The 22,183-nt window shown below is 33.9% G+C and overlaps 2 protein-coding genes across 4 annotated transcripts in view; one reads left to right on the top strand and one right to left on the bottom strand.

Annotated features, from left to right (window-relative positions):
• Window positions 1-2,870: 2,870 nt before the first annotated feature.
• On the top strand, window positions 2,871-11,744 carry LOC124354923 (sorting nexin-24-like). The gene is made up of 3 exons (XM_046805734.1): window positions 2,871-3,152; window positions 5,058-5,236; window positions 11,465-11,744. Exons 1-3 carry the CDS (start codon window positions 3,012-3,014, stop codon window positions 11,592-11,594), a joined length of 450 nt encoding a protein of 149 aa, XP_046661690.1. The 5' UTR covers window positions 2,871-3,011; the 3' UTR covers window positions 11,595-11,744.
• Window positions 11,745-17,793: 6,049 nt separating this feature from the next.
• Window positions 17,794-22,183, bottom strand: part of LOC124354922 (armadillo repeat-containing protein 6 homolog) — a 60,896-nt gene continuing 56,506 nt past the window's right edge. For all 3 annotated transcript variants that reach the window (XM_046805733.1, XM_046805731.1, XM_046805732.1), the window contains exon 9: window positions 17,794-18,307. In XM_046805733.1, the coding sequence (XP_046661689.1) occupies window positions 18,095-18,307 (213 nt within the window). In that variant the 3' untranslated portion in view covers window positions 17,794-18,094. The remainder of the gene's footprint in view (window positions 18,308-22,183) is intronic.

Below are 22,183 nucleotides of genomic sequence, written 5' to 3'. Positions count from 1 at the left end.
TTTCTAACAGACGTGTCTATACTCGTCTTACTTCCTTCCCGTAATCCATTGTTTCTTGGGTATTTGGAATTGCCTTGCAAAACAGGTTGAAAAATAATGCTTTGCCCCTTTGAGCATCCTACAAACATGTCATACACATTATTTATACGAACTTCAGAAAACAATATATTTGTTTACCTGCTACTACAGTCTCGTCTAAAAGATCTTTTTCTAATGCAGATTGTGTCACCAATTATCTTAGAAATAGATTTAAGCCAAAAACTTTAATCATATTTTGTTTTAAGACAACACGAAATAAACAATTATATATGTCTTTATTGTTTAAAAATGTATTTATTAATTGAATATTTGTACATTATACATATTGTCAAGCTACAAAAAATTGTAGTTACTTATTCCAAATTATGAATCTCGACTTAATTATTCTTTCCATACAGTAGTCCAGATTTATATGTACATTCAACTAAAACCCTCCAATGAATACTTGTATATGAAGACGAATACAGCTCTTGAATATTTTGTTTGAATACTATTAGTCCAAACGAATTGATACTATAGATTTGAATTCGATGCTTCTAGAGAAATATAATTCATTTCAAAAGTATTCGAATTTATTTTGAGGTATTCGAATATGTGCATACCCTGGCTGTACTCGAATTTCTCCCATCACTAAATACGAGCTCCTCATGCAGTGGAAGAATAAGGTGATCAAGCCTGGCGGAGAGAAAGAGTGGGGATGGAGGGGCCCCTCCTGCCAACTACAGATAGCCCGTGTATTGAAATAGTGGAATGAGCAGTCCGCGCGTTCTCTCTCCGTACTCCTCTGAATCTAATTTAGTTCAGTACCTGGCAAACCTATTAAAATTTATCACTGTATTTTCAAACCCCTTTCCGTAGTTTAGTACAGCATACATATATTTAAATTACATTTTCAAAGCTGGATGTTGCAGGATGCAGCACAATTAAATTGCAGGCAATCAATGTGACAAGCCTCTTAAAATGTACCACTGTAATTTTAGCTTCTACTCTGAATTAAACACCTTCCAGTAATTTGGTAATATACATATATATTACATTTTCAAAGCTGGGTGCTGCAGGATGCAGTGCAATTAAATTTATTTAATTAAACCTTGATTTTACAACGTAATTAATGACAGGCAATTAATCTTTACATACAAATAAACCAATACAACGGAGTATCGAAAGACCCAAAAAGACGTAAGGAAGTCTAATGTATCAAAGTAACCTCGTTACATTCAGTGGCGTAGCTAGAAAACATTCGAGATGGATTAAACATCCAGGAGGATTAAAAAGAGCCCTACTCGCAAAATTTAAAAAATTGTTTGTTTACACGTGAATTCTCAATTTAATTGTATTTTCTTAGTCACTCAAATGTTATTGTAAGCATTCATGCTTACAAACATTTAAACTTTTCAAAAGATTCGAGACTTGTGTTCTTAGCATAGTAGTTAAATAATGATCTTCAGGGTCTCCAAAATACAAAATCAACAATTAAGTTGAGTTTTTTAATTCCATCTTTCGTATTAAAATATAAACCAATAAAATTGTTTTGTAACATTATATTTGGTTCATTGCATTTTCCAACAGCCTTAATCAAATAAATATAATTTGTAGGTTACATTACTATTAGTTAGAAATTATTCGATAATTGCCGTCTACTATAGATCAGGTCAGCATTATAATTGCGTACGCCAGACGACACATATCAGGCTTGGTCGAAGTTGCATGCACAATTTCAAGTCTATAGCTTATTTTTCATTCTCGATATATCCAACAAACAGACAGAGAGCTATTTGCTATAAGTTAAAACTTGATCGCAATAATTTCAGGTTATTAAAATATTGTATTTATTAAATGATGTCACGTGCTATAGTAGGTATTTAAGTCAGGTAGTTGTCATTAGTTGTGTCATATTTCTATAATTATGTTTTTGGTTGAATATTTACTCGCAATGTTTACTTCAATAAATTATATAAATTAGTGTAATTGTAATTGTATCATAAATCTGTATATTCGTAGCATTAGAGATCAGTAGGACTAAATTATTTTCATCATCTGTATTACATAAATATTTCTGTAATATAAGTGTAATATTTCTTACATAAATATAAGTGTTTAAAATTGTAAACCAAACATATACTCATATATGTTCTTAAACTGAATTTGCCAGTTACAGTAATATAATATAATTAGGAAAATTTTGTATTTATTAATGATGTCACGTGCTACGTTAGGTATTTAAGTCAGGTAGTTGTCATTGATTTTGTCATATTTCTATAATTATGTTTTTGGTTGAATATTTACTCGCAAGTTTCTTTTTTAATCTCCTTAGTTTATTACAGATATTACATAACTCTTATTACAGATTTTGTAGCGTAATTATTAATTTATTTACTACCAATTAAGGACTCCACATTATAATATGTTGCTTTTCCCCTATTAATTTGAATATTATATTCCAATAGCATAAAAAATATATTTACCGTCGTTTTAAGCCTTTATATGCAAAATATGATGAAATTATGACATTTTATTCGTTGTGCACCATCTCACATGTTGTAGTGTCTTTGGAGTTATAAAGAAAGTTCAATATTAATATAATTAATTCGATATAATTTCTATGTTTTGCAGATATGTTCGGATATAAAACGACTCATTAATTCGTAAGATAATAGAAATCAGAACCGTTCCGAACTGAGGTCGCTATCAGCCGCATGTTCAGGGTTTGTCGGCACTACTTTGCTCTGACCAGTCGACGAATTTTCGGGATTTATCGGTACTGCTCGGCTCTGCCCCCACTCTTTCTCTACGCCGGGCTTGATCGCCCCATTCTTCCACTGCGGCACTGCATGAGGAGCTCGTTCACTAAATCATTCAGTCAGTGACAGTCAGTCCTTCAGTACAGTTAAGAAGAGTGTTGTTAGAGTTGTGCGAGTGATATTTGTTGATGTTATGGGTTTTCAGTTTGTATACCAAGACATTTAAATAAAATGAGTGAAGTTTACATATCAAAATATAGACTTGTTCAAGATTCAAAACCTCATTATGTATATACAGTCGAAGTTTTGGGAAATTCTATTCATCAAATTGTGGAGAAACGTTACAGTGCATTCCACGCCCTTCACAGAGAGGTTTGTAATCATAACCTCCCTGATTGAGTGACGATTCATCTGACTGTTATCAATCATATCAGTTTTTCATTCTTTTTAACTAATATTACTTTTACTAAATATGAATAACAAACAAATTTATGGGAGGCGAGATTGTGAACTTGTAAATGCTACATAGATATATACCCCTCAACATAACCTCAAAACCACAACTAACCATCTCTTGTATGTATGGGGAATGAAGTATTCATGTTAGACTAATGAAGCATGGATTTAATGCTCTTCCAGCAAAACTATAAATTCAAATGTCTATCAGACTTCTATAAAGTTATTAAAGAAAATATTTACAGATATTTATGTAAGAAAACAACTAGGCTACTTTGCAGTTGTGTATGGTTGGACGCTTATAATAGAACATAATATTATTTATAATCTAACACAGAAAAGTGGATTTTTCATTTTCCCACCTTGTTTACTTTTTTCCTTCAAAATCCAAATCATTTTGTCTATGACGGAACTGATACTGGCAATTGATCATTGATTTTTTTCACTGCTGCTGTTGAACATCTGTGTTTATACATTTTAACACAAATTTATACATAAAGAGTTTTATATTTAATTCAGGGATCACTTTTGGCTGGTATGAACCTTGCAGTTGAACCCACCACTGGGCACAGCAAAAACCGATGTGTGAATTAAATCTGGGCAACCTTATGGATGTCCAGGAGCGGCACATCATTAACCGCAAATGTTGAGGTTCATGGGCAATTCAATAGGTCTAGTCTACTGTAGGAGATGACTGTTGTAGTTGGTGAGGTTTGTTCCTTAACTATCAGAAGTTTTTGCTAACCTCAACAAGAGTATGCCACCCCCTGCCTGCTTTGACTGGAGAGGCTGGTTCAGAGCTGGCCTCCCCTTCTTCCAGGGAGATATGACTTTGAGATGTAGTGCCCTAATTCTTCCTCATGGATTTCGATAGGAGGTGGCCCCTACTCCCTAACCTCACCAATCTTGAATATCCTGTCAATCCGGAAGCATCGCAAATGTTCTTACAGAACTAAGTGCAATTTATAAGCTTCTTATCCTAAGAGAACAAAAAAAAAAATATATATATATATATATATATATATATTTTAATTAACTTGGAAACAGGCATATTATGCATGTTAATAAAAGGGCTGCAGTATAACAAACGTACAACACTCGAGTGATCAGTATCAAAACATCAATTAGAACTATATGAAAAATGCTGTCAGACATGTTTGTTTACTTTGTTAAGTAATTGTAACTGTCCAAACTATACCTTCACAATAATACAATCTTAAAAGCCTATAACATAATTCAATTCAACATTATTGTTCCAAAGTGAATATCAGTTTATTGTTCAGTTTTGCAACAAAGAATAATCCAGAATCAGAATGAGTGGGACTGGAGCTGCTTCTGCTGAGATTGCATGGAAATAATTCATAGGAGATTGTATTGTATTATCCTCTGTCTTCGCCATTGCCACCTTGGAAGAAAGGGGCTGGCTCTATTTCAACAATATTCAGTCTGAATCGACAAGAGAAGTATTTCTCTTAGGTTTTCAATAGCTTTAGCCACTGAATGAGACCCCTCCACTTCACCATATTGAAATAGGTATACTGTATGTTGACAAACTTAACCCTTTATCATAATATAATATTTACAATATGCTCCTTCCAGACATACTTTAATGTAAGTGATGTGAAGGAAATGGGATATTTCCTTCACAATCCTTCCATTATAAAAAACAATCATCAAACAAAGAAGTGATGTGAGTTTATACTGTGTAAAGTAAATGCTACTGAACAGATTTAAACCAACTATAGAAATTAGGCCTTAGACAGAGATTTTAGACTTGGGTAATATATTTTTATCTCTGCAATAAATTTAAACTGTTTACAGCTGAGGAAGCACTTTACAACACCCGCATTTCCACCCAAGAGAGTAAGATGCTCCCAGCCCAAAGTATTGGAACAGAGGAGACAAGGTCTTGAGCATTACCTGCAGACTATGATTAAGTTTGGACCAAGCAGAGCTCAGATCATGACTTTTCTTGGTATATCGGACAACATCAGTGAAAGGTAATATAATTTTAAACCATACTCCACAACTTATGTGTATTAATATGTAGGTCAGAGATATTTATTATCTGTTATTACATAGCATTTTGAATACTTCTTAGTGACATGAGGCGTTACAGGTTGTCAGTTCAAAATATTGACTTGGTTAAGGTTCCATACATTGTTCCACAGGCAATTCGACTAATACTTGTTCAGATATAGCAGAAACATAAACTGTGTGTACTGAATTTGATTATTACTGATTACTTTACTTTATCTGATATAATTAGTGAGGGGCAGGCCAAAATTATGCCCAATAATATCATGTCACCAAATGTGTTGCATATCATGATTTTATGACCATGATGGGGGGGAGGGAGCTCACCCACACACAACAAAACTTATTGGAATCGTCTACGTAAAAACTAAAAATATTTCCAGTGATGTTTAAAAGTTCATATTTCTTCAATATAACACATTCTCAGTGTAATCTATTTATGACAGATATTTATACTTATAGGTTTTATAGGATGGATATGTGATAGAGACAGTATTTATATCGTTAGCCAAAGTTAATTTAGCATTTTATAAATTAAACAAGGTAATTATCAGAACTTTCATATAATCAACTTGGTAGTTGATGTGTATTTTTGTGCCTTCGTTTAACAACAATAATACTGTATTATACTATAGTAAAATATTTAAATTTAAAGTATTATTTGTTTTAATAACATTAAACATAACTCTGAAACCAGGCAATAAGGCTCCGTAACATTGATTATCAATATAATACCAGATTATTCATTTATACAGCAAATATAACCGTATGTCATTATTAGTTTATGTATGCTACTGCAAACTACCAACAGTGTATAATATCATTGATTTATCCTCTGCTGCTTTCAATTTCATAGTTTTTGTTTTAGATCAGGAACATTATGCATGTCTTCTCATTATAATATCTGCTAAAATTAGAGTTATCAAGAGTTACTTTTCATTTTAAATTCTAACATGACGATGCAATGCTATTAAGAGTTTTATGACAGATTTATTCAGTTTCATTAAATTAATCCAGTTTTAAACATATTTCACAGAAATCTACTTATTGCTACATATCTTATAGATATTTTTAATTTTCATCTTATGTAATATTACGCAGTCTTATAAACATGATTACTACTGTAATTTTAACATATGCAAAATAAATTTTGTGCATATATGGTACATATTATACAAATGACTTGCATGTGTTAGTTACCAAGTATCAACCAATAAAATGTTTCAGGTAATGGTATTTAAATTTTTGAAAAATGTTTATCTCTACTATTTCTCAACATACATATTACAATAAATATTTACTTAACAAACATTTAACACTGGGGTTATTCATCTGTTGACTGTACATTGGCACTGATAAGGGCCATTTGCACAAGTGAGAAGCTATATGAAACTATGGATTGCTTCTGAGTACAAACATTTAACACTGGAGTTATTCATCTGTTGACTGTATGTTGGCACTGATAAGGGCCATTTGTACAAGTGAGAAGCTATATGAAACTATGGATTGCTTCTGAGTACAAACATTTAACACTGGAGTTATTCATCTGTTGACTGTACGTTGGCACTGATAAGGGTCATTTGTACAAGTGAGAAGCTATATGAAACTATATCTTGAAGAGGAAAACCTGAGTGATCATGCCTACATTAGCTTTGAACTGAAGAATGATACGGTCATGAGTCCTGCATTAACAATAAAGAATATGGGATGGTGCCTGAATAACGTAGGTTTTTTGTTTGAAGGTTATTTTTGACGATGGAAGGATTGTGAAGGAAACAGGATTTTTCCAGACATTTGCCATCGTTCAGTGAAACAAGAAAACAGTAACACTACGTTTCGAGATCTGCAATCTGATCTCTTCTTCAGGTAAAGAACTAACCTAATACATAATTACAAACTAGGTTAAAATAAACAAATCTTACTAAAGCGTTGTGGCACGCCTAAGTCAGGAATCACAACCTACATGTTGTTTGTCAACTTCACTAACACTAAAGACATGCACTTAATATAAAAACTATACAAAACACTAATCATTAACTAAACTAACGGAATACAGGTCACAATACGTCTTCACTCGTCTACTAACCACCTACGACTGACCAGAAGGACTAGCCAATGGTAATCGTGACGGCTGGCTAAAACAAGATGGCGGAAATACAAGGGAAGGGGAACAGGAATGGGCCCTTTCGTTATTATTGGTTTCATGCGAGATGAACTTCTTAAAACCATATTGTGACTCCGCATTGGTTTATTACAAATATCCGATCCGTTTGATACTTTTGGTTTTCTCTTTAGTTCATTTTTTAGAATTGGCAACCAAAGCGGCCTAATCTCGACTGATGGTTGACTGATTGGTTGGTCTGCCAATTTAATGTATGTTGCCTCAATTAATTTTCTTTTGAAGAAATGTGGTTCCCGATGTATTATGTGGGCTTCATCCCAATTCATATGATGGTCTTCGGACCAACAATGGTGTGCAATTTTTGACTTTTCTGTGAAACCCTTTCCTCGTGTTTTCTTTGTGTTCTTTTATCCTTACGTTTAGTGGTCTTTTTGTCTCGCCTATGTATTCCCTATTGCAGCTACATTTTATACTGTAAAACACAGTTTTTGGAATCCTGTGTGCAATTTTTTGGTTTTGCTTTTTACGAGACTTTGTCTAAGAGTGTTTGTGTGTTTTAAACGCGGTTCTAATGTTGTACTTTCTCAATTTAAGTTTTTGGAATCCTGTGTGCAATTTTTTGGTTTGCTTTTACGAGACTTTGTCTAAGAGTGTTGTGTGTTTTAAAAAAAGCGGTTCTAATGTTGTACTTTCTCAATTTAATTACTAATTGAGGGTATCCATTGCTTCTGAATAAGTAATTAATAAGTGCAAACGAACCAGAAGAATCATTCCTGAGTCAGAAAAACAGAATTGTGATAAATTTTCGTTTATGTCAATCCCTTATGTGCCGGGATTATCGGAGAAAATTAGAAGAGTAGGTAGAAAGTACAACATTAGAACCGCGTTTTAAAACACACAACACTCTTAGACAAAGTCTCGTAAAAAGCAAAACCAAAAAATTGCACACAGGATTCCAAAAACTGTGTTTACAGTATAAAATGTAGCTGCAATAGGGAATACATAGGCGAGACAAAAAGACCACTAAACGTAAGGATAAAAGAACACAAAAAAGAAAACACGAGAAAGGGTTTCACAGAAAAGTCAAAAATTGCACACCATTGTTGGTCCGAAGACCATCATATGAATTGGGATGAAGCCCACATAATACATCGGGAACCACATTTCTTCAAAAGAAAATTAATTGAGGCAACATACATTAAATTGGCAGACCAACCAATCAGTCAACCATCAGTCGAGATTAGGTCCGCTTTGGTTTGCCAATTCTAAAAAATGAACTAAAGAGAAAACCAAAAGTATCAAACGGATCGGATATTTGTAATAAACCAATGCGGAGTCACAATATGGTTTTAAGAAGTTCATCTCGCATGAACCAATAATAACGAAAGGGCCCATTCCTGTTCCCCTTCCCTTGTATTTCCGCCATCTTGTTTTAGCCAGCCGTCACGATTACCATTGGCTAGTCCTTCTGGTCAGTCGTAGGTGGTTAGTAGACGAGTGAAGACGTATTGTGACCTGTATTCCGTAGTTTAGTTAATGATTAGTGTTTTGTATAGTTTTTATATTAAGTGCATGTCTTTAGTGTTAGTGAAGTTGACAAACAACATGTTAGGTTGTGATTCCTGACTTAGGCGTGCCACAACGCTTTAGTAAGATTTATTTATTTTAACCTAGTTTGTAATTATGTATTAGGTTAGGTTCTTTACCTGAAGAAGAGATCAGATTGCAGATCTCGAAACGTAGTGTTACTGTTTTTCTTGTTTCACTGAACGATGGCAAATGTCCGGAAAAATCCCGTTTCCTTAACGTAGGTTTCATTGATCGATTTGAAGAAAGAATACAGGAATGGAGAGAACAAAATGAATTAATGACTGTTGAAAAACTCGTGAGAATTTGCGTTGACACCTGCAATATGACACTGCGTAAAAAATCTTTGAAAGGTAAACGAAGGCCAGTTTATTGGTGGAATGAAGAATTAACGCGACTTCGGAAAGATTGTATCAAAGCTAGACGACAAGTTACCCAAGGAAACCGGTTGAATCTTGATCTTCATGATAGAGAGACACGGCTGGTTACTTATAGAGAGAAGAAGAATAATTTAAAAAAGACAATTTTTGAAGCTAAGAACAGGGCATGGAAAGAAGTGTGTGAGGAAGTAGATATAGACATATGGGGCCTAGGGTATCGGATTGTAATGGGTAAAATTAGACCCATGACAAGTAAACCTAGTGATGAAGAGCAGATAAAGATTGCCAAAGAGTTATTCCCAATGGGAGATCCAGGATATGACTTACAAATCGAAGAATACGGAGAACAGGAACGAAATGAATGCATACCATTTAGTGAAGAGGATCTCCAAACTGTTGTAAAAGGTATTAAGACAGGGAAAGCTCCTGGACCAGACATAATACCTCCAGACCTGGTTAAGATTATTGCACAACGCTACCCGAAGGAAGTACTCCAGGCAATCAATAGTCAACTTATGGCCGGGAAATTTCCAGATAGTTGGAAAGTTGCTAGACTAGTCCTTATTGAGAATAAACGAGGTTTAGATGGGGAAAAAGAAGTACAGACCATTATGTATGATAGATGTTTTGGTAAGCTCTTTGAGCACCTTATAGCTAGACAATTGCTATCTGAAATAGGTGAAGATGGATTAGGAGATAACCAATATGGCTTCCGAAAAGGTAGAAGCACAATTGATGCTCTGCAGCAGGTTATCAATACTGTTGATAATATCAAACAGAAGGCGTACCAGTATCGTGACTTGTGCTTGTTGATTTTGCTAGACATAAAGAACACTTGAAGCTATTGAAATACATTGTGCTTTTCCCCTTTTCATTTTATTCAAAAGAAAATTGTTAATGACTACTCTAATAGAACAGGTATGAAAGTTGAAAGAAGGTGAAAACAATTAATTTTAATATTTTTATTTGTAGGCTCAATGTTTGTATGATTGTTTGTAAAACCTGTATTTAGAACTAATGTTGTTCTGGCCCGAAGAAGGGGAAAACCCCTAAACTAATCTGCACGAACCTAGTTAAGAATGTGTAATTTTGAGGTTCTTGTTTTCTGTTTTATCTCATTTGTTTTTATTGTTCACAGACATTGTAAATGTTTAAATTAAAAACCAATTACTTTGTTGACACTATTTCTTGTACGATATGTACATTTTTATGAAATAAAGATGTTTGATTGATTGATTGATTGACTTTCAATAGCGCTTCATGCAAGGGAATCAAAGAAGAACTGATGAGGAGAAGACTACCAAGATATCTCCAAAGAATCATCACAGACTATTTGTCAAACAGAAAGATCTTGGTAGGTGAAATTGATTGCTTGGAACCTGCGGCGTTCCACAAGGGTCTGTTCTTGAGCCACATCTGTGGAATATTTTCTATGATGGTGTCCTGAGGATTAGGCTTCCAGAGAAAGTAACAGTCGTAGGATATGCTGATGATACGGCTTTAATTGTGAGAGGAAGGGATGAGGAGCAGTTAGTAGGAAATGCAAACTATGCCCTTTTTATGATTTCAAGAGCAATAGCAAGTAAGGGACTTGTGCTGGCATCGGAAAAGACGGAAGCCGTGCTGATATATGCAGGAAGGAAAATCAGGAATGTTTCAATTGAGTTGGACGGTGTAAAGCTGCAAACTAAAGACCAGGGTCAAATATCTGGGTGTTACTTTCGAGAGGAATTGTAGGATGACAGAGCACTTAAAAGAAGTCTCAGATACAGCGCAAAAAATGGCTGGAGCACTTTCAAGGATTATGCCAAATGATGGAGGAGCAAGCGCAAGGTGCTTAGTTCAGTACTGCTGTACGCAGCACCTATATGGCAAAGAGCGCTTCAGTACAAGAAATACAAAGAAGAACTGAAAAGAGCTCAAAGGAGAATGGCTTTGCGCGTCTGCAGCGCCTATCGTACAGTTTCTACGGAAACAGTTTTGGTTCTGGCGGCGACACTTCCAATAGATCTGCAGGCTAAGGCAAGAACCGAAACATACCGGGAAGGAAGTTGTAGGACAGAATCCATTTAAATGACCTACTAATCCTTTTTTGTTTGCAGGGAAACAACCAAGTCTGTAAGCCACCAACCAGTGTTCAGAGTGTTCCTGACCTCTTCTCATCATCCTTCCCGCAACAAACTTCCGGATATTATAACAGAAGGTGTGTTGTCAGCCATCTATGGACGTTAACACTTGTTGATTCATACAATTACCAGTGTAAATGCATTGATGAAATTCAGCATGACAAAATGTGGTTGTGAACAATAAAGTTAATTTTCGTTTAGAACATTTAAATACTGTTAGTGTTTATTTTTAAATAAAACTGTTGTAAAAAAAGGATACAATAATTGTTGTAACTTATTCCCCTGCTTATACAAATACCAATGATCTTTTAATTATTTGTACATACAATTTTTAAGCTTCTGCATTTTTAGTTTGTGTTAGTAGCAGCATATGTAGCTGGTCACATAACTACATATTGCTCAACCTTCAATGTCATCTATTTGTTTTGGAGACTTATGTGTTCTGCTGTCAGTTGTGAACTAAATGATGAAAGTGTGAGTTCCATCCAAATTGTTTGCTGTTGGTGAAGAATATTTACAGAAGGAAGGTTTTGATGTTCAATAGGACAATCAGATCGACTGACTATAAGGTCAAACACTAAAACTCAACACTCAAACTTACATTTAAGCTTCTGTTTGAGTAGTTAATGGTAGAAAGTGAATTCATAGGTGTTTGAAGTTCCTTAATGTTCTTAATTACTTTTCTTACCCTTTATATGTATTGCCTCTTATAGTCAAACAAATCCATATGACTCTTCATAAATAAATCTTTTAGACGTATTTGTCTTGAGTGCACTTACAAATTTGGTTATAAAGAATTTTTATCCATCCCTTGGTACTTCACCCATGTAAACTATTTTAATGATAGTATTTATTCATAGTTTATTTAGGATATTCCAGTTAGTTAGGACGTGCTGCCTCATTACCCTATCTCAGTTTGGTATGGATATATAATAAGAGTACTTTATATAATGTGTACTTAATAGTTTAAACTTGTTATAATAATCTGAAATCATGTTTAATTTTTATTTGGGATAATGTCATCGTTAAAAGAATCAAGGAGCTAGGTAAAGGGTGCCAAGTTGCCCTGTGCCATTTTGAAACTAATTAAACTTAATAACTATGTAGAGCTGAGAGATCTCGGCTCACAACCACTTTGTAAACATTATTACAGGCAAAATAAGGAGTATTATATTAGGAGGGATATATGTTAATTAAGATAAAGTGTTACTTAAAATGTTATTTACAAAATTCTTGTTTAAAAGGCTTAGACAAGAATTTTACCAGTTCTTTAGAGTTAGATCACCTTGTTTAACCCTTTGAGTGCCAAGGGCCGATTTAATCGGCCTAGCAACGTTTCCGCATAGTGCCAAGGGCCGATGTAATCGGCCCGATGGTATTGACGAAAATTGCCAAGGGCCGACTAGATAGGCCTTTCCAATATTGGTCATCCTGTTGCTAAATATTGACGTATAATATCGTAAAACGTATAAAATTAAAGCCCAAGAAATGTACGACATAATTCACGTAGTGATAGTTTGTATATATAGTATACAATATTTTTATTTAGCTGATATCTAGAAGCCTGTGGCGCGAACCGCCTGTTGTCACGCTGCAGTCGTTTTGTTTACGTTCAGTTGTTTTAATGCGCTAGCTGTCTAATGTGGCTGTGTTGACATTTTGATTAATGTTTTAAAAGTTTCCTACTTATATTACTTCAGTTCAATTTCATTATTGAATAAGGTATAGTTTGCCGAAATGAGTAAAAGGAACAGATCGCCCTTAAGCGAAAATATGTCCGATTCTGTTATATGCCCCAACGCTTAAACTTTTTTCAATGAACTTAGAACGTTATAACACGATGTAGTTGAGTAACAAAACTAACATTATGCCCCCAACGCTAATTAAACTAAACTTAAATAATCATGTGATGCCACGCGGGCTGCCGTAATCGGGATTCTCGAGAAAGATAAGATAACAGCGACAACAATACCGATCGCAATACCTGGAAATGCTTGTTGATTGATGGAATGTTAGTTCTGTTACTCAACTACATCGTTTTATAACGTTCTAAGTTCATTGAAAAAAGTTTAAGCGTTGGGGGCATATAACGGAATCTGACCGCGAAAATACATTAATTTATTCTTATGATAAAAACACTCACTTAGTTATTTCATCTGGAGGATTTAGTATAATAGGCCTAATGAAATAAGCCCAAAGTAATTAATGTATGTCTGTTCATAATAAATAAATAACAGTTGTATAATCTACCTTGATTTAATTTCTTAAAACTAGTAAAATATATTTTACATGAACAAGAGTAAGCGTGCATGTTGGGGCAGGTTTTCAACATTTTGCAGCAATATATAAAAAAAATTCAAAACTCAGCTATATATAAATGTATTTTTATGAAACTTGGTACATGTATTCCAACTAACATGGGGAACATAAAATTGGCACATAAAACTCATCAAACAAAAATAAATAAATACTTTTTGTATCTTAAACAAAAAAAAATGTGTTTTTTGTTTTTTTTTTATTTTTGCTTATACATATATAAATATTTTTTTTTTTTATTTATGGTCAAAATGTATATATACCAATTTGTAGCCTGTATCTTGCCCTAAATAATAAAGCAAAAAGTGTCCCATTATGTTAATATTTAATGAAGGTGTTAATTTTTTAGTAAAATACTGCAGTAACATAAAAATAGTGCTTTGTACTGAGGGGAATGGCCTGTCACAAATGACTGGCACTGGCTGCACGACCTCCGCTACATCGCGTGGCACTCAAAGGGTTAAGCACAAATTTGTGGTTTAATATAAAAGAATGAAGATATTACTTTGTGGTTGGTTAGTATACATTGTTTTTGGATAGTATATGAACATTAATTTACTTTCTCAAAATGCAACGTACGATGAGAATACTATAACTTGCATCAGTACGCAAGACACTGAGATGAAACAGGTCATGAATTGTCATTGATGATCTTAGCCTGTCATTGTTGATAATACAATTGAGTTCTTCCAATAAGTATGGCAATACTTTCATTGCAAGTTGAAGTTATATTAGTAAGTAAATAAATGTTATACAGTAAAGTATCAATAAGTCAGATGAATTAGAACCAAACCCCTAACGGATTATTAAACTATTTAGATTTTCCAAAAGGAGTAATAGACCCTTTGACAAAAAAAACTCAGTTCCATGTAACGTTCTGGAATAGGAGCAAATGAATTTTATTCACATGTAACAAATAGTATATGCAAACAGAACACTGCTCAAGATCAAATGACATTCTCTGTTTAACCCTTCGTACGCTGAAAGCAAGTTGTATAAAATTGCTCTAATGTTCAATAAAAAAAAATAACATAATTTTTAATTTTTTCAGTTATATTTTTTTAAGTTTTATTGGTCTTGCAACTGATGAAAACACATCATGGTTTTTGTATTGCTTTTATTTTATTTACATATGAGTACATATACATGTAAATATACAAGGCAATATAAAATCCAATAAACTTTTCTGAATGTAGCAAAAGTTAGCACAACAGTAATTTATATTATTTATACAAGATTAGTAGATAATGAAGGGAACAAATCCATGACAAATATGGAATATATAAAGAGCACAAAATGGTACAAAAATAAAAAAAGGCACACTAATATTGGACTTGTGTGTGGTAAATCTCAAAACATTCATCTGGGTGGAGGGCAGGCTTGGAGTCACATGTTTTACATAGATATATAGTCTCTTTTCTCAAACCCCTCTTCAAACAAACCACACATCTGGCTGATCCCTTTTCCCTTTTTTTGATGAAATGTATTTTTCCATTCAGTCTCTGTTTAGGACGTCCTTGAGAAGGTCGTCCATGTCTCCTTGGGGTTGGCTGAGCTCTCATCTTGTCTGCCAGTAGTGCTCTCACTAAACTCTTTCTAAAACCTAAGTGGCTTAGAGGTTTTCTCTGGCTGTCTTTTTGCACTTGTTTGTACAACAAATACGAGTCAATAATGCAAACCTCTAGAAGCCAGAAAAACATTTTTCTGTACCACTTCTTGGTATGTCGCATGAATTCATAGGAGGATATAAAATGATCACTCTGATCCACAGCCCCCATATGTTTTGTATAATCAACAACAACATTGAGCTTAGTAACTGGTGGTTTGTTGGGCCATCTGCTTGCTACATCAGTAACATCTGATTTGCTGCCCTTTCCATGTGTGCTAAGCATATGTACAACTCTTTTGTCTCTCCATGACACTACTAGGATATTACCATTTCTTTGAGAAATTATCTCGCCCTTTTTTAGCTTTTTGGTTGTAGCTTTTAGGTCTGGGGGCATTTGTTTTCTAGTTGGCATTAATGTGCCAGTGAGATATGTCTTCATATTCAATAATTCACTGGCCAATTCAGGACTGGTATTATAGTACCTATCAGTATATACATGTAGACCACTTGCAGGTGCTCCAGGATTTTTCAAAATTACGGACTGGCAAAGAGACTTCACTATTTGGGTTGTTTTGAGGAGTTCAGATCCAGGTATTGTCATTTTTGCCAAAGTACGGGATGAAATCATAAATGTAGCTGTTACAACAGTCTGATAAAACAAAAAGTTTCAGTCCAAACTTTGTTGGTTTTAGAGGATTGTAGATTTTGAAACTAACCGTTCCATTGAAAGAGATGGTACTCTCATCAATAGCTACTCTATTACTAGGATAATAAAACAACTGAGTCATATTTCTTACATGTTCAATTACAGGCCTTATTAGGAAATCTTTTTGACCACCGTCTCCTTGTCCTTGATGGTGGTTGAAATGAATATTCCAAAAAATATTCAAAAATTCATCTTTTGAAAAAATGTCCCTATACAACTGTGTGCGACTCTCCCATTTAGTAGTAAAGTATGATTCAAGTCTTGGCAGTGGCATTGTTCCCATATTTATAACAGTGCCTATGAAAGCTTTCAGATCAACTGAAAATAACTCAGTCCACTTATTCAACCTTGCGTGTGGAGAGTGCCTGTGTGTTTTTTTCAAGTTTGCATTGTAGTTGGTTTCAGTACAAATCAGGTTAATCAGATTGTCATTGAAAAATAAATCAAAATAATCAATTGGTAATGAGTCTGCATTTATAGATGATGGCAAGTTGGGTCCCTGGTTGACATTGTATACAGCTATAGTTGTTGATGGGCAAGGGTCATTATTTGAAACATTGTCCCATTGATTAGGCCTACCTCGAATATTTCGTTGCACTCCTTCATCACTAATATCCTCTTCCTCATAACTAAAATTGTGCAAAACAGTATCTTCCAGATCAGATGCAATAATGTTGTCACCGATTTCACTAGAAATAGTAGCGTTCATTGCACCAAGTACAAAATCATCAAAGTCTGAATCATCAGGATTCGCCATAATTATGCAATAAAAATCGATGAGAAGTATATATGAACAATAAGTCGCCGGCAGCTGACTGACACGCGCGAATATTTCCGCGTAGAGCGTACAGCTTGCTCACTGGCGATGGCGCGGACTGACAAAGCAAACAAAAGCTTCCGTTGTGATTGGTCCAAGGTGTTTTGATGAGTCACGCTTCACATTGTGTCATATTAGAACACCGAATATTCACTCTCATGCATTCTGGCGGCAATTTGTGGAACTAACGTAAATATATTGCGTTGTCAGGGGATTCCGCGATCTATTCCGCTTAGAACGTTTTGAGTTAGATTTACTCGGCGGAATATTCCGCTTACAGCGTACGAAGGGTTAAAGTTTGTTATTGACGTTGGAAGGTTTGAAAGGATAATAGGATTCCGAACATTTGCTATTGTTACACCACAAAATGTATAACACATTTCACCTGATGAAGAGGGTAGATTTGAATCCTCGAAACATATAACGATGGCAAATATCCAAAATCCTCTTATTCTATCAATGGCCAAATATGACTAAAGGAACAGAAACAACAGGATGGCGTATTACACCAACCTTGACATTCATTCCTTCACTACCCGTCATTCCTATACAAAACGCATCATTTGTAAGCATATATTATCTGTAGCAATATAGCAAGTTGTAGTCATTCTGTATAGTTGTTTCAAACTAACATTCACGTCAATTGCTGGATTGGAACTCGGAATTTTCACATTATTTAAAATTCTGATACACTACTGTAGAGCTTCAGTAATAAACTAATTTTGGAATTGTGAAACACATATTATGGTCATTGTTATGTTCTTTTGCTTGCTTTTTAAAATTGCAATTAATACATTCTTCAATAAAATTATTATGATTACAGATGAAGAAACATAGGTTCAAATTGTACATTATAATGCAGGCACAAGTATAAAATAATTTATTAATCACCTGAGAAATAAAACTGTATAAAATTAATTAGTTGATGAAAATTAAACTAAAGAATGTTAAAATAACATTTTAAATATAAGCCTAATATTAATTTGCATTCTAAAAGCAATTAGTTAAATTCTATATGTCAAATAATATTTTTATTTCATATAGGCTGTATGTTGTTGAGGAACCTACGTTATAAAACAGAAATATTAGCAGATTTAAAGTTTAAGTATTAAACTGTTGGTTAGATCACAGATAAGCTACAGATTCTGGTAGAAAATTTCAAGCAATGATGTGTTTTCCTTTGCCTTTCCACGGTTCATTCAAGTCCACTTTGCAGCCGAGATCTCTGAGAGCTGACTTTCCATCATAATCAATATTTTTGTGCTGGCGGCGCGCAGCATTTATGAGTTCTTCTGCCCCTAGTTTGAGAAACGGGTCTCTCAAACTGGGACTCCGGGACACAATGTTACGTATGGCCCAACAGCAGTTCCTCTGTAATACAATATATTCATTAGCAATATATACACCTTGCACCCTACCTCATGTGAACATCTGAATATTCAAAATGTCTATTCCATAATATTGTATGTTTAATGACTACTTACAGATCTTAAGTATTAGTCATCAGTCTGATTACCACAAATTGTGATATTTCTATCCTTTAACATGCAAGTAACAGTCTCCACAGTAACACTGAGTGTACACCTGGTCACGAACAGAGATTTTCCTTTGCAGATAGATACTGGTCATTATCTTTTACTCTATTCACATTCATCACCATTGCATAAATAAATGCATAGATACTCTTTAAGCTAATTTGTAACTGGAATTTTCAATCCTTCATGACCAAGATTAGCCCTTCTAATGGTTAGGACAAACAGGCGGAAGGACTTGAGTACTGGCCTAATGTCACCTTGTTTCCAAAGTCAAAACTGCAAAATGTGCATACTGATTTCAAATGTTAAGGTGACAATCACTGTTATTGCTCAACACATGTTTATTTGAGAATAATTGTTCCTTAAGTCAAAAAACAGATGTTATAAAATTATAAATCTTTCAAAATTTGTTGATTTAAATCAAATAACTTATGTACTATATTTACTAAATTAGAAACTAGTTTTAGTTATCTTCATACTTGGAAGAATCCGTGTTATTCTGTTAATAAATTAGTAAAATACTGATTATTCATATCAGACATTGTTTATTTTCATACTTTTATAAGATGGGATCATAAAAAATGTAGCTTCTGGTTATGTATATGTTATTAAAATTATATTGTAAACATATCTCCAACTTGTATGAATTGTCAAGTGTTATTCTAGTATTAGGTTTACTAAGGCTATCCATTATTGGCAAGATATTAAAAAAAAAAACAAATGGTTTGTTGAAAAAATAAAAATTCATCATTTTTTTAATGTTACAGCAGGAGTACCACAGGGCTCAGAATTGGGACCCTTTCTCTGTTCTTTACGTAGATACAACCATAATTAACTCGGGTTTAGATGTCTTGGATGGTTAACTTAAAAGTTCAATGGAACAAACAAAACACTGGTATACAGAAAATGACAACAATAAATGAAAAAGACAGAATACATAACATTTTATTTGAAGAACCATTTAGACATTGAGCTGTTTAAACCTGTCAAATTACTTGATATCCGTTTGGATAGCAAACTATGTTATGATGAACAAATAAATGATCTCTGTAAAAAACCCACAAGAGTATGTCATCTTTTAAGAAAACTGAAGGATAGTGTGAACCAGGAAGTACTTATTATGGTGTATTTTGGCATTTTTACAGTAATTTAGACTATAGAATACAACTTCGGGGTAATGCCAGTTCAGCCAAAAGGGCATTTATTTGGCAAAATAAAGATTTGAGAATAATAAATGGGCTATCCAAATCTAACTCATGTAAAACTATTTTTCAAAAACTTGATATTATGACTCACTTGTATTTATATTAAATTTAATTAAAACTATGTAAAATAAAATACTGACAGCTTTAATGATCATAATTGTATGCATAACTAAACACAAGACAAAAACAACAAAACCTTATTAAACATAGTATTAAATTGAATAAATATTCCAATAGTTTTAAATATCAACAGGTTTTGATGTACAATAGACTGCAAATTTCTGTTAAATCACTTCCAATTAAAAGAAATACAGTTCTACTATAGCTAAGTATTATAATGTAGTCTAAACTTGTTTTATATATTATGACAATGCATATTGCAACTTAAAAATATTTATATTTAACTGGAACATAAATTCTTGGTTCTTAATGAATATGATTTATTAAATTATTTCTAGCAATAAGTATATAGGTATTTAGTGCATATCATTACAAAAACAACAACGAAATATAAATAATCAAAGTACTAAAAAGTAGCAGTAAAAATATATAAATGCTAAAAGGTTTAATTTTTAAAATGATAGAAATCCACATTTTTCAATCTCTTGTGATTTTATTTATTCCATGATATTTACATGAAAACAAAACAATTTGTTCTGTTTACCTTTTTTATATAAATCACCCAAAAATATAGTAAATTCATACCAATATACAGATACATTTTCATTTACAGTAAACTGCTTGTGTATAGTCTATAAATTTCCTAAAAAAAAGTAACAGTATCTGGACAAAATTAAATTATTTTGCATTGTTTTAATTGTGTTTAAATTATTGAACTATTGAGTCTGAAGTTAACCTTTTTATGCTGAATAAATGGGTTTTTTCATGAAAGTATGCATATGCTTACATTTACTCCATTAGCTGTGGTTGACTGCTCAAGCAGTCAAAGGTAGAGTTCTGTTTCTCACTCTACTATATGGTAGAAATTAACAGCAAATATCTGAAACTTTTCAAACTTGTTCTAGATGACTAGACCCTCGTATGCATTCTGTTTCCTCAGTTCAGATTGATGGCAACCCTGATAGCTGCTCAAGCAGTCAAAGGTAGAGCTCTGTTTCTCACTCTACTATATGGTAGAAATTAACAGCAAATATCTGAAACTTTTCAAACTTGTTCTAGATGACTAGACCCTCGTATGAATTCTGTTTCCTCAGTTTAGATTTATGGCAACCCTGATAGCTGCTCAAGCAGTCAAAGGTAGAGCTCTGTATCTCACTCTACTATATGGTAGAAATTAACAGCAAATATCTGAAACTTTTCAAACTTGTTCTAGATGACTAGACCCTCGTATGAATTCTGTTTCCTCAGTTTGGATTTATGGCAACCCTGATAGCAGCTCTGGCAGTCAAAGGTAGAGCTCTGTTTCTCACTCTACTATATGGTAAGAAATTAACAGCAAATATCTGAAACTTTTCAAACTTGTTCTAGATGACTAGACCCTCGTATGCATTCTGTTTCCTCAGTTCGGATTGATAGCAACCCTGATAGCTGCTCAAGCAGTCAAAGGTAGAGCTCTGTTTCTCACTCTACTATATGGTAGAAATTAAACAGCAAATATCTGAAACTTTTCAAACTTGTTCTTCTAGATGACTAGACCCTCGTCATGAATTCTGTTTCTCAGTTTGGATACTAATGGCAAACCGCTGATAGCTGCTCAAGCAGTCAAAGGTAGAGCTCTGTTTCTCACTCTACTATATGGTAGAAATTAACAGCAAATATAATCTGAAACTTTTCAAACTTGTTCTAGTATGACTAGACCCTCGTATGAAGTCTGTTTCCCCTCAGTTTGGATTTATGGCAACCCTGGATAGCATGCTCTGGCAGTCAAAGGTAGAGCTCTGTTTCTCACTCTACTATATGGTAGAAATTAAGCAGCAAATATCTGAAACTTTTCAATACTTGTTCTAGATGACTAGACCCTCGTATGCATTCTTGTTTCCTCAGTTCAGATTGATGGCAACCTGATAGCTGTCAAGCGCAGTCAAAGGTAGAGCTCTGTTTCTCACTCTACTATATGGTACAAATTGAAATTAACTGCAAATATCTGAAACTTTTCAAACTTTGTTCTAGATGACTAGACCCTCGTATGAATTCTGTTTCCTCAGTTTGGATTTATGGCAACCCTGATAGCAGCTCTGGCAGTCAAGGTAGAGCTCTGTTTCTCACTCTTACTATATGGTAGAAATTAACCAGCAAATATCTGAAACTTTTCAACACTTGTTCTAGATGACTAGACCCTCGTATATGCATTCTGTTTCCTCAGTCGGATTGATAGCAACCCTGATAGCTGCTCAAGCAGTCAAAGGTAGAGCTCTGTTTCTCACTCTACTATATGGTAGAAATTAAACAGCAAATAATCTGAAACTTTTCAAACTTGTTCTACAGATGACTAGACCCTCGTATGAATTCTGTTTCCTCAGTTTGGATTTATGGCAACCCTGATAGCA

The sequence above is a fragment of the Homalodisca vitripennis genome, chromosome 2 (genome assembly GCF_021130785.1).
Source record: "Homalodisca vitripennis isolate AUS2020 chromosome 2, UT_GWSS_2.1, whole genome shotgun sequence".
In the NCBI taxonomy this organism is placed as follows: Eukaryota; Metazoa; Arthropoda; class Insecta; order Hemiptera; family Cicadellidae; genus Homalodisca; species Homalodisca vitripennis.
This window is presented reverse-complemented; position numbering and strand designations above follow the sequence as displayed.

Coding starts and splice junctions, on each gene's coding strand:
- LOC124354923 (XM_046805734.1), top strand. CDS start 3,012: ATGAGTGAAGTTTACATATCAAAATATAGACTTGTTCAAGATTCAAAA. Junction 3,153..5,057: donor TCCACGCCCTTCACAGAGAG/GTTTGTAATCAT, acceptor AACTGTTTACAG/CTGAGGAAGCACTTTACAAC. Junction 5,237..11,464: donor TCGGACAACATCAGTGAAAG/GTAATATAATTT, acceptor TTTTGTTTGCAG/GGAAACAACCAAGTCTGTAA.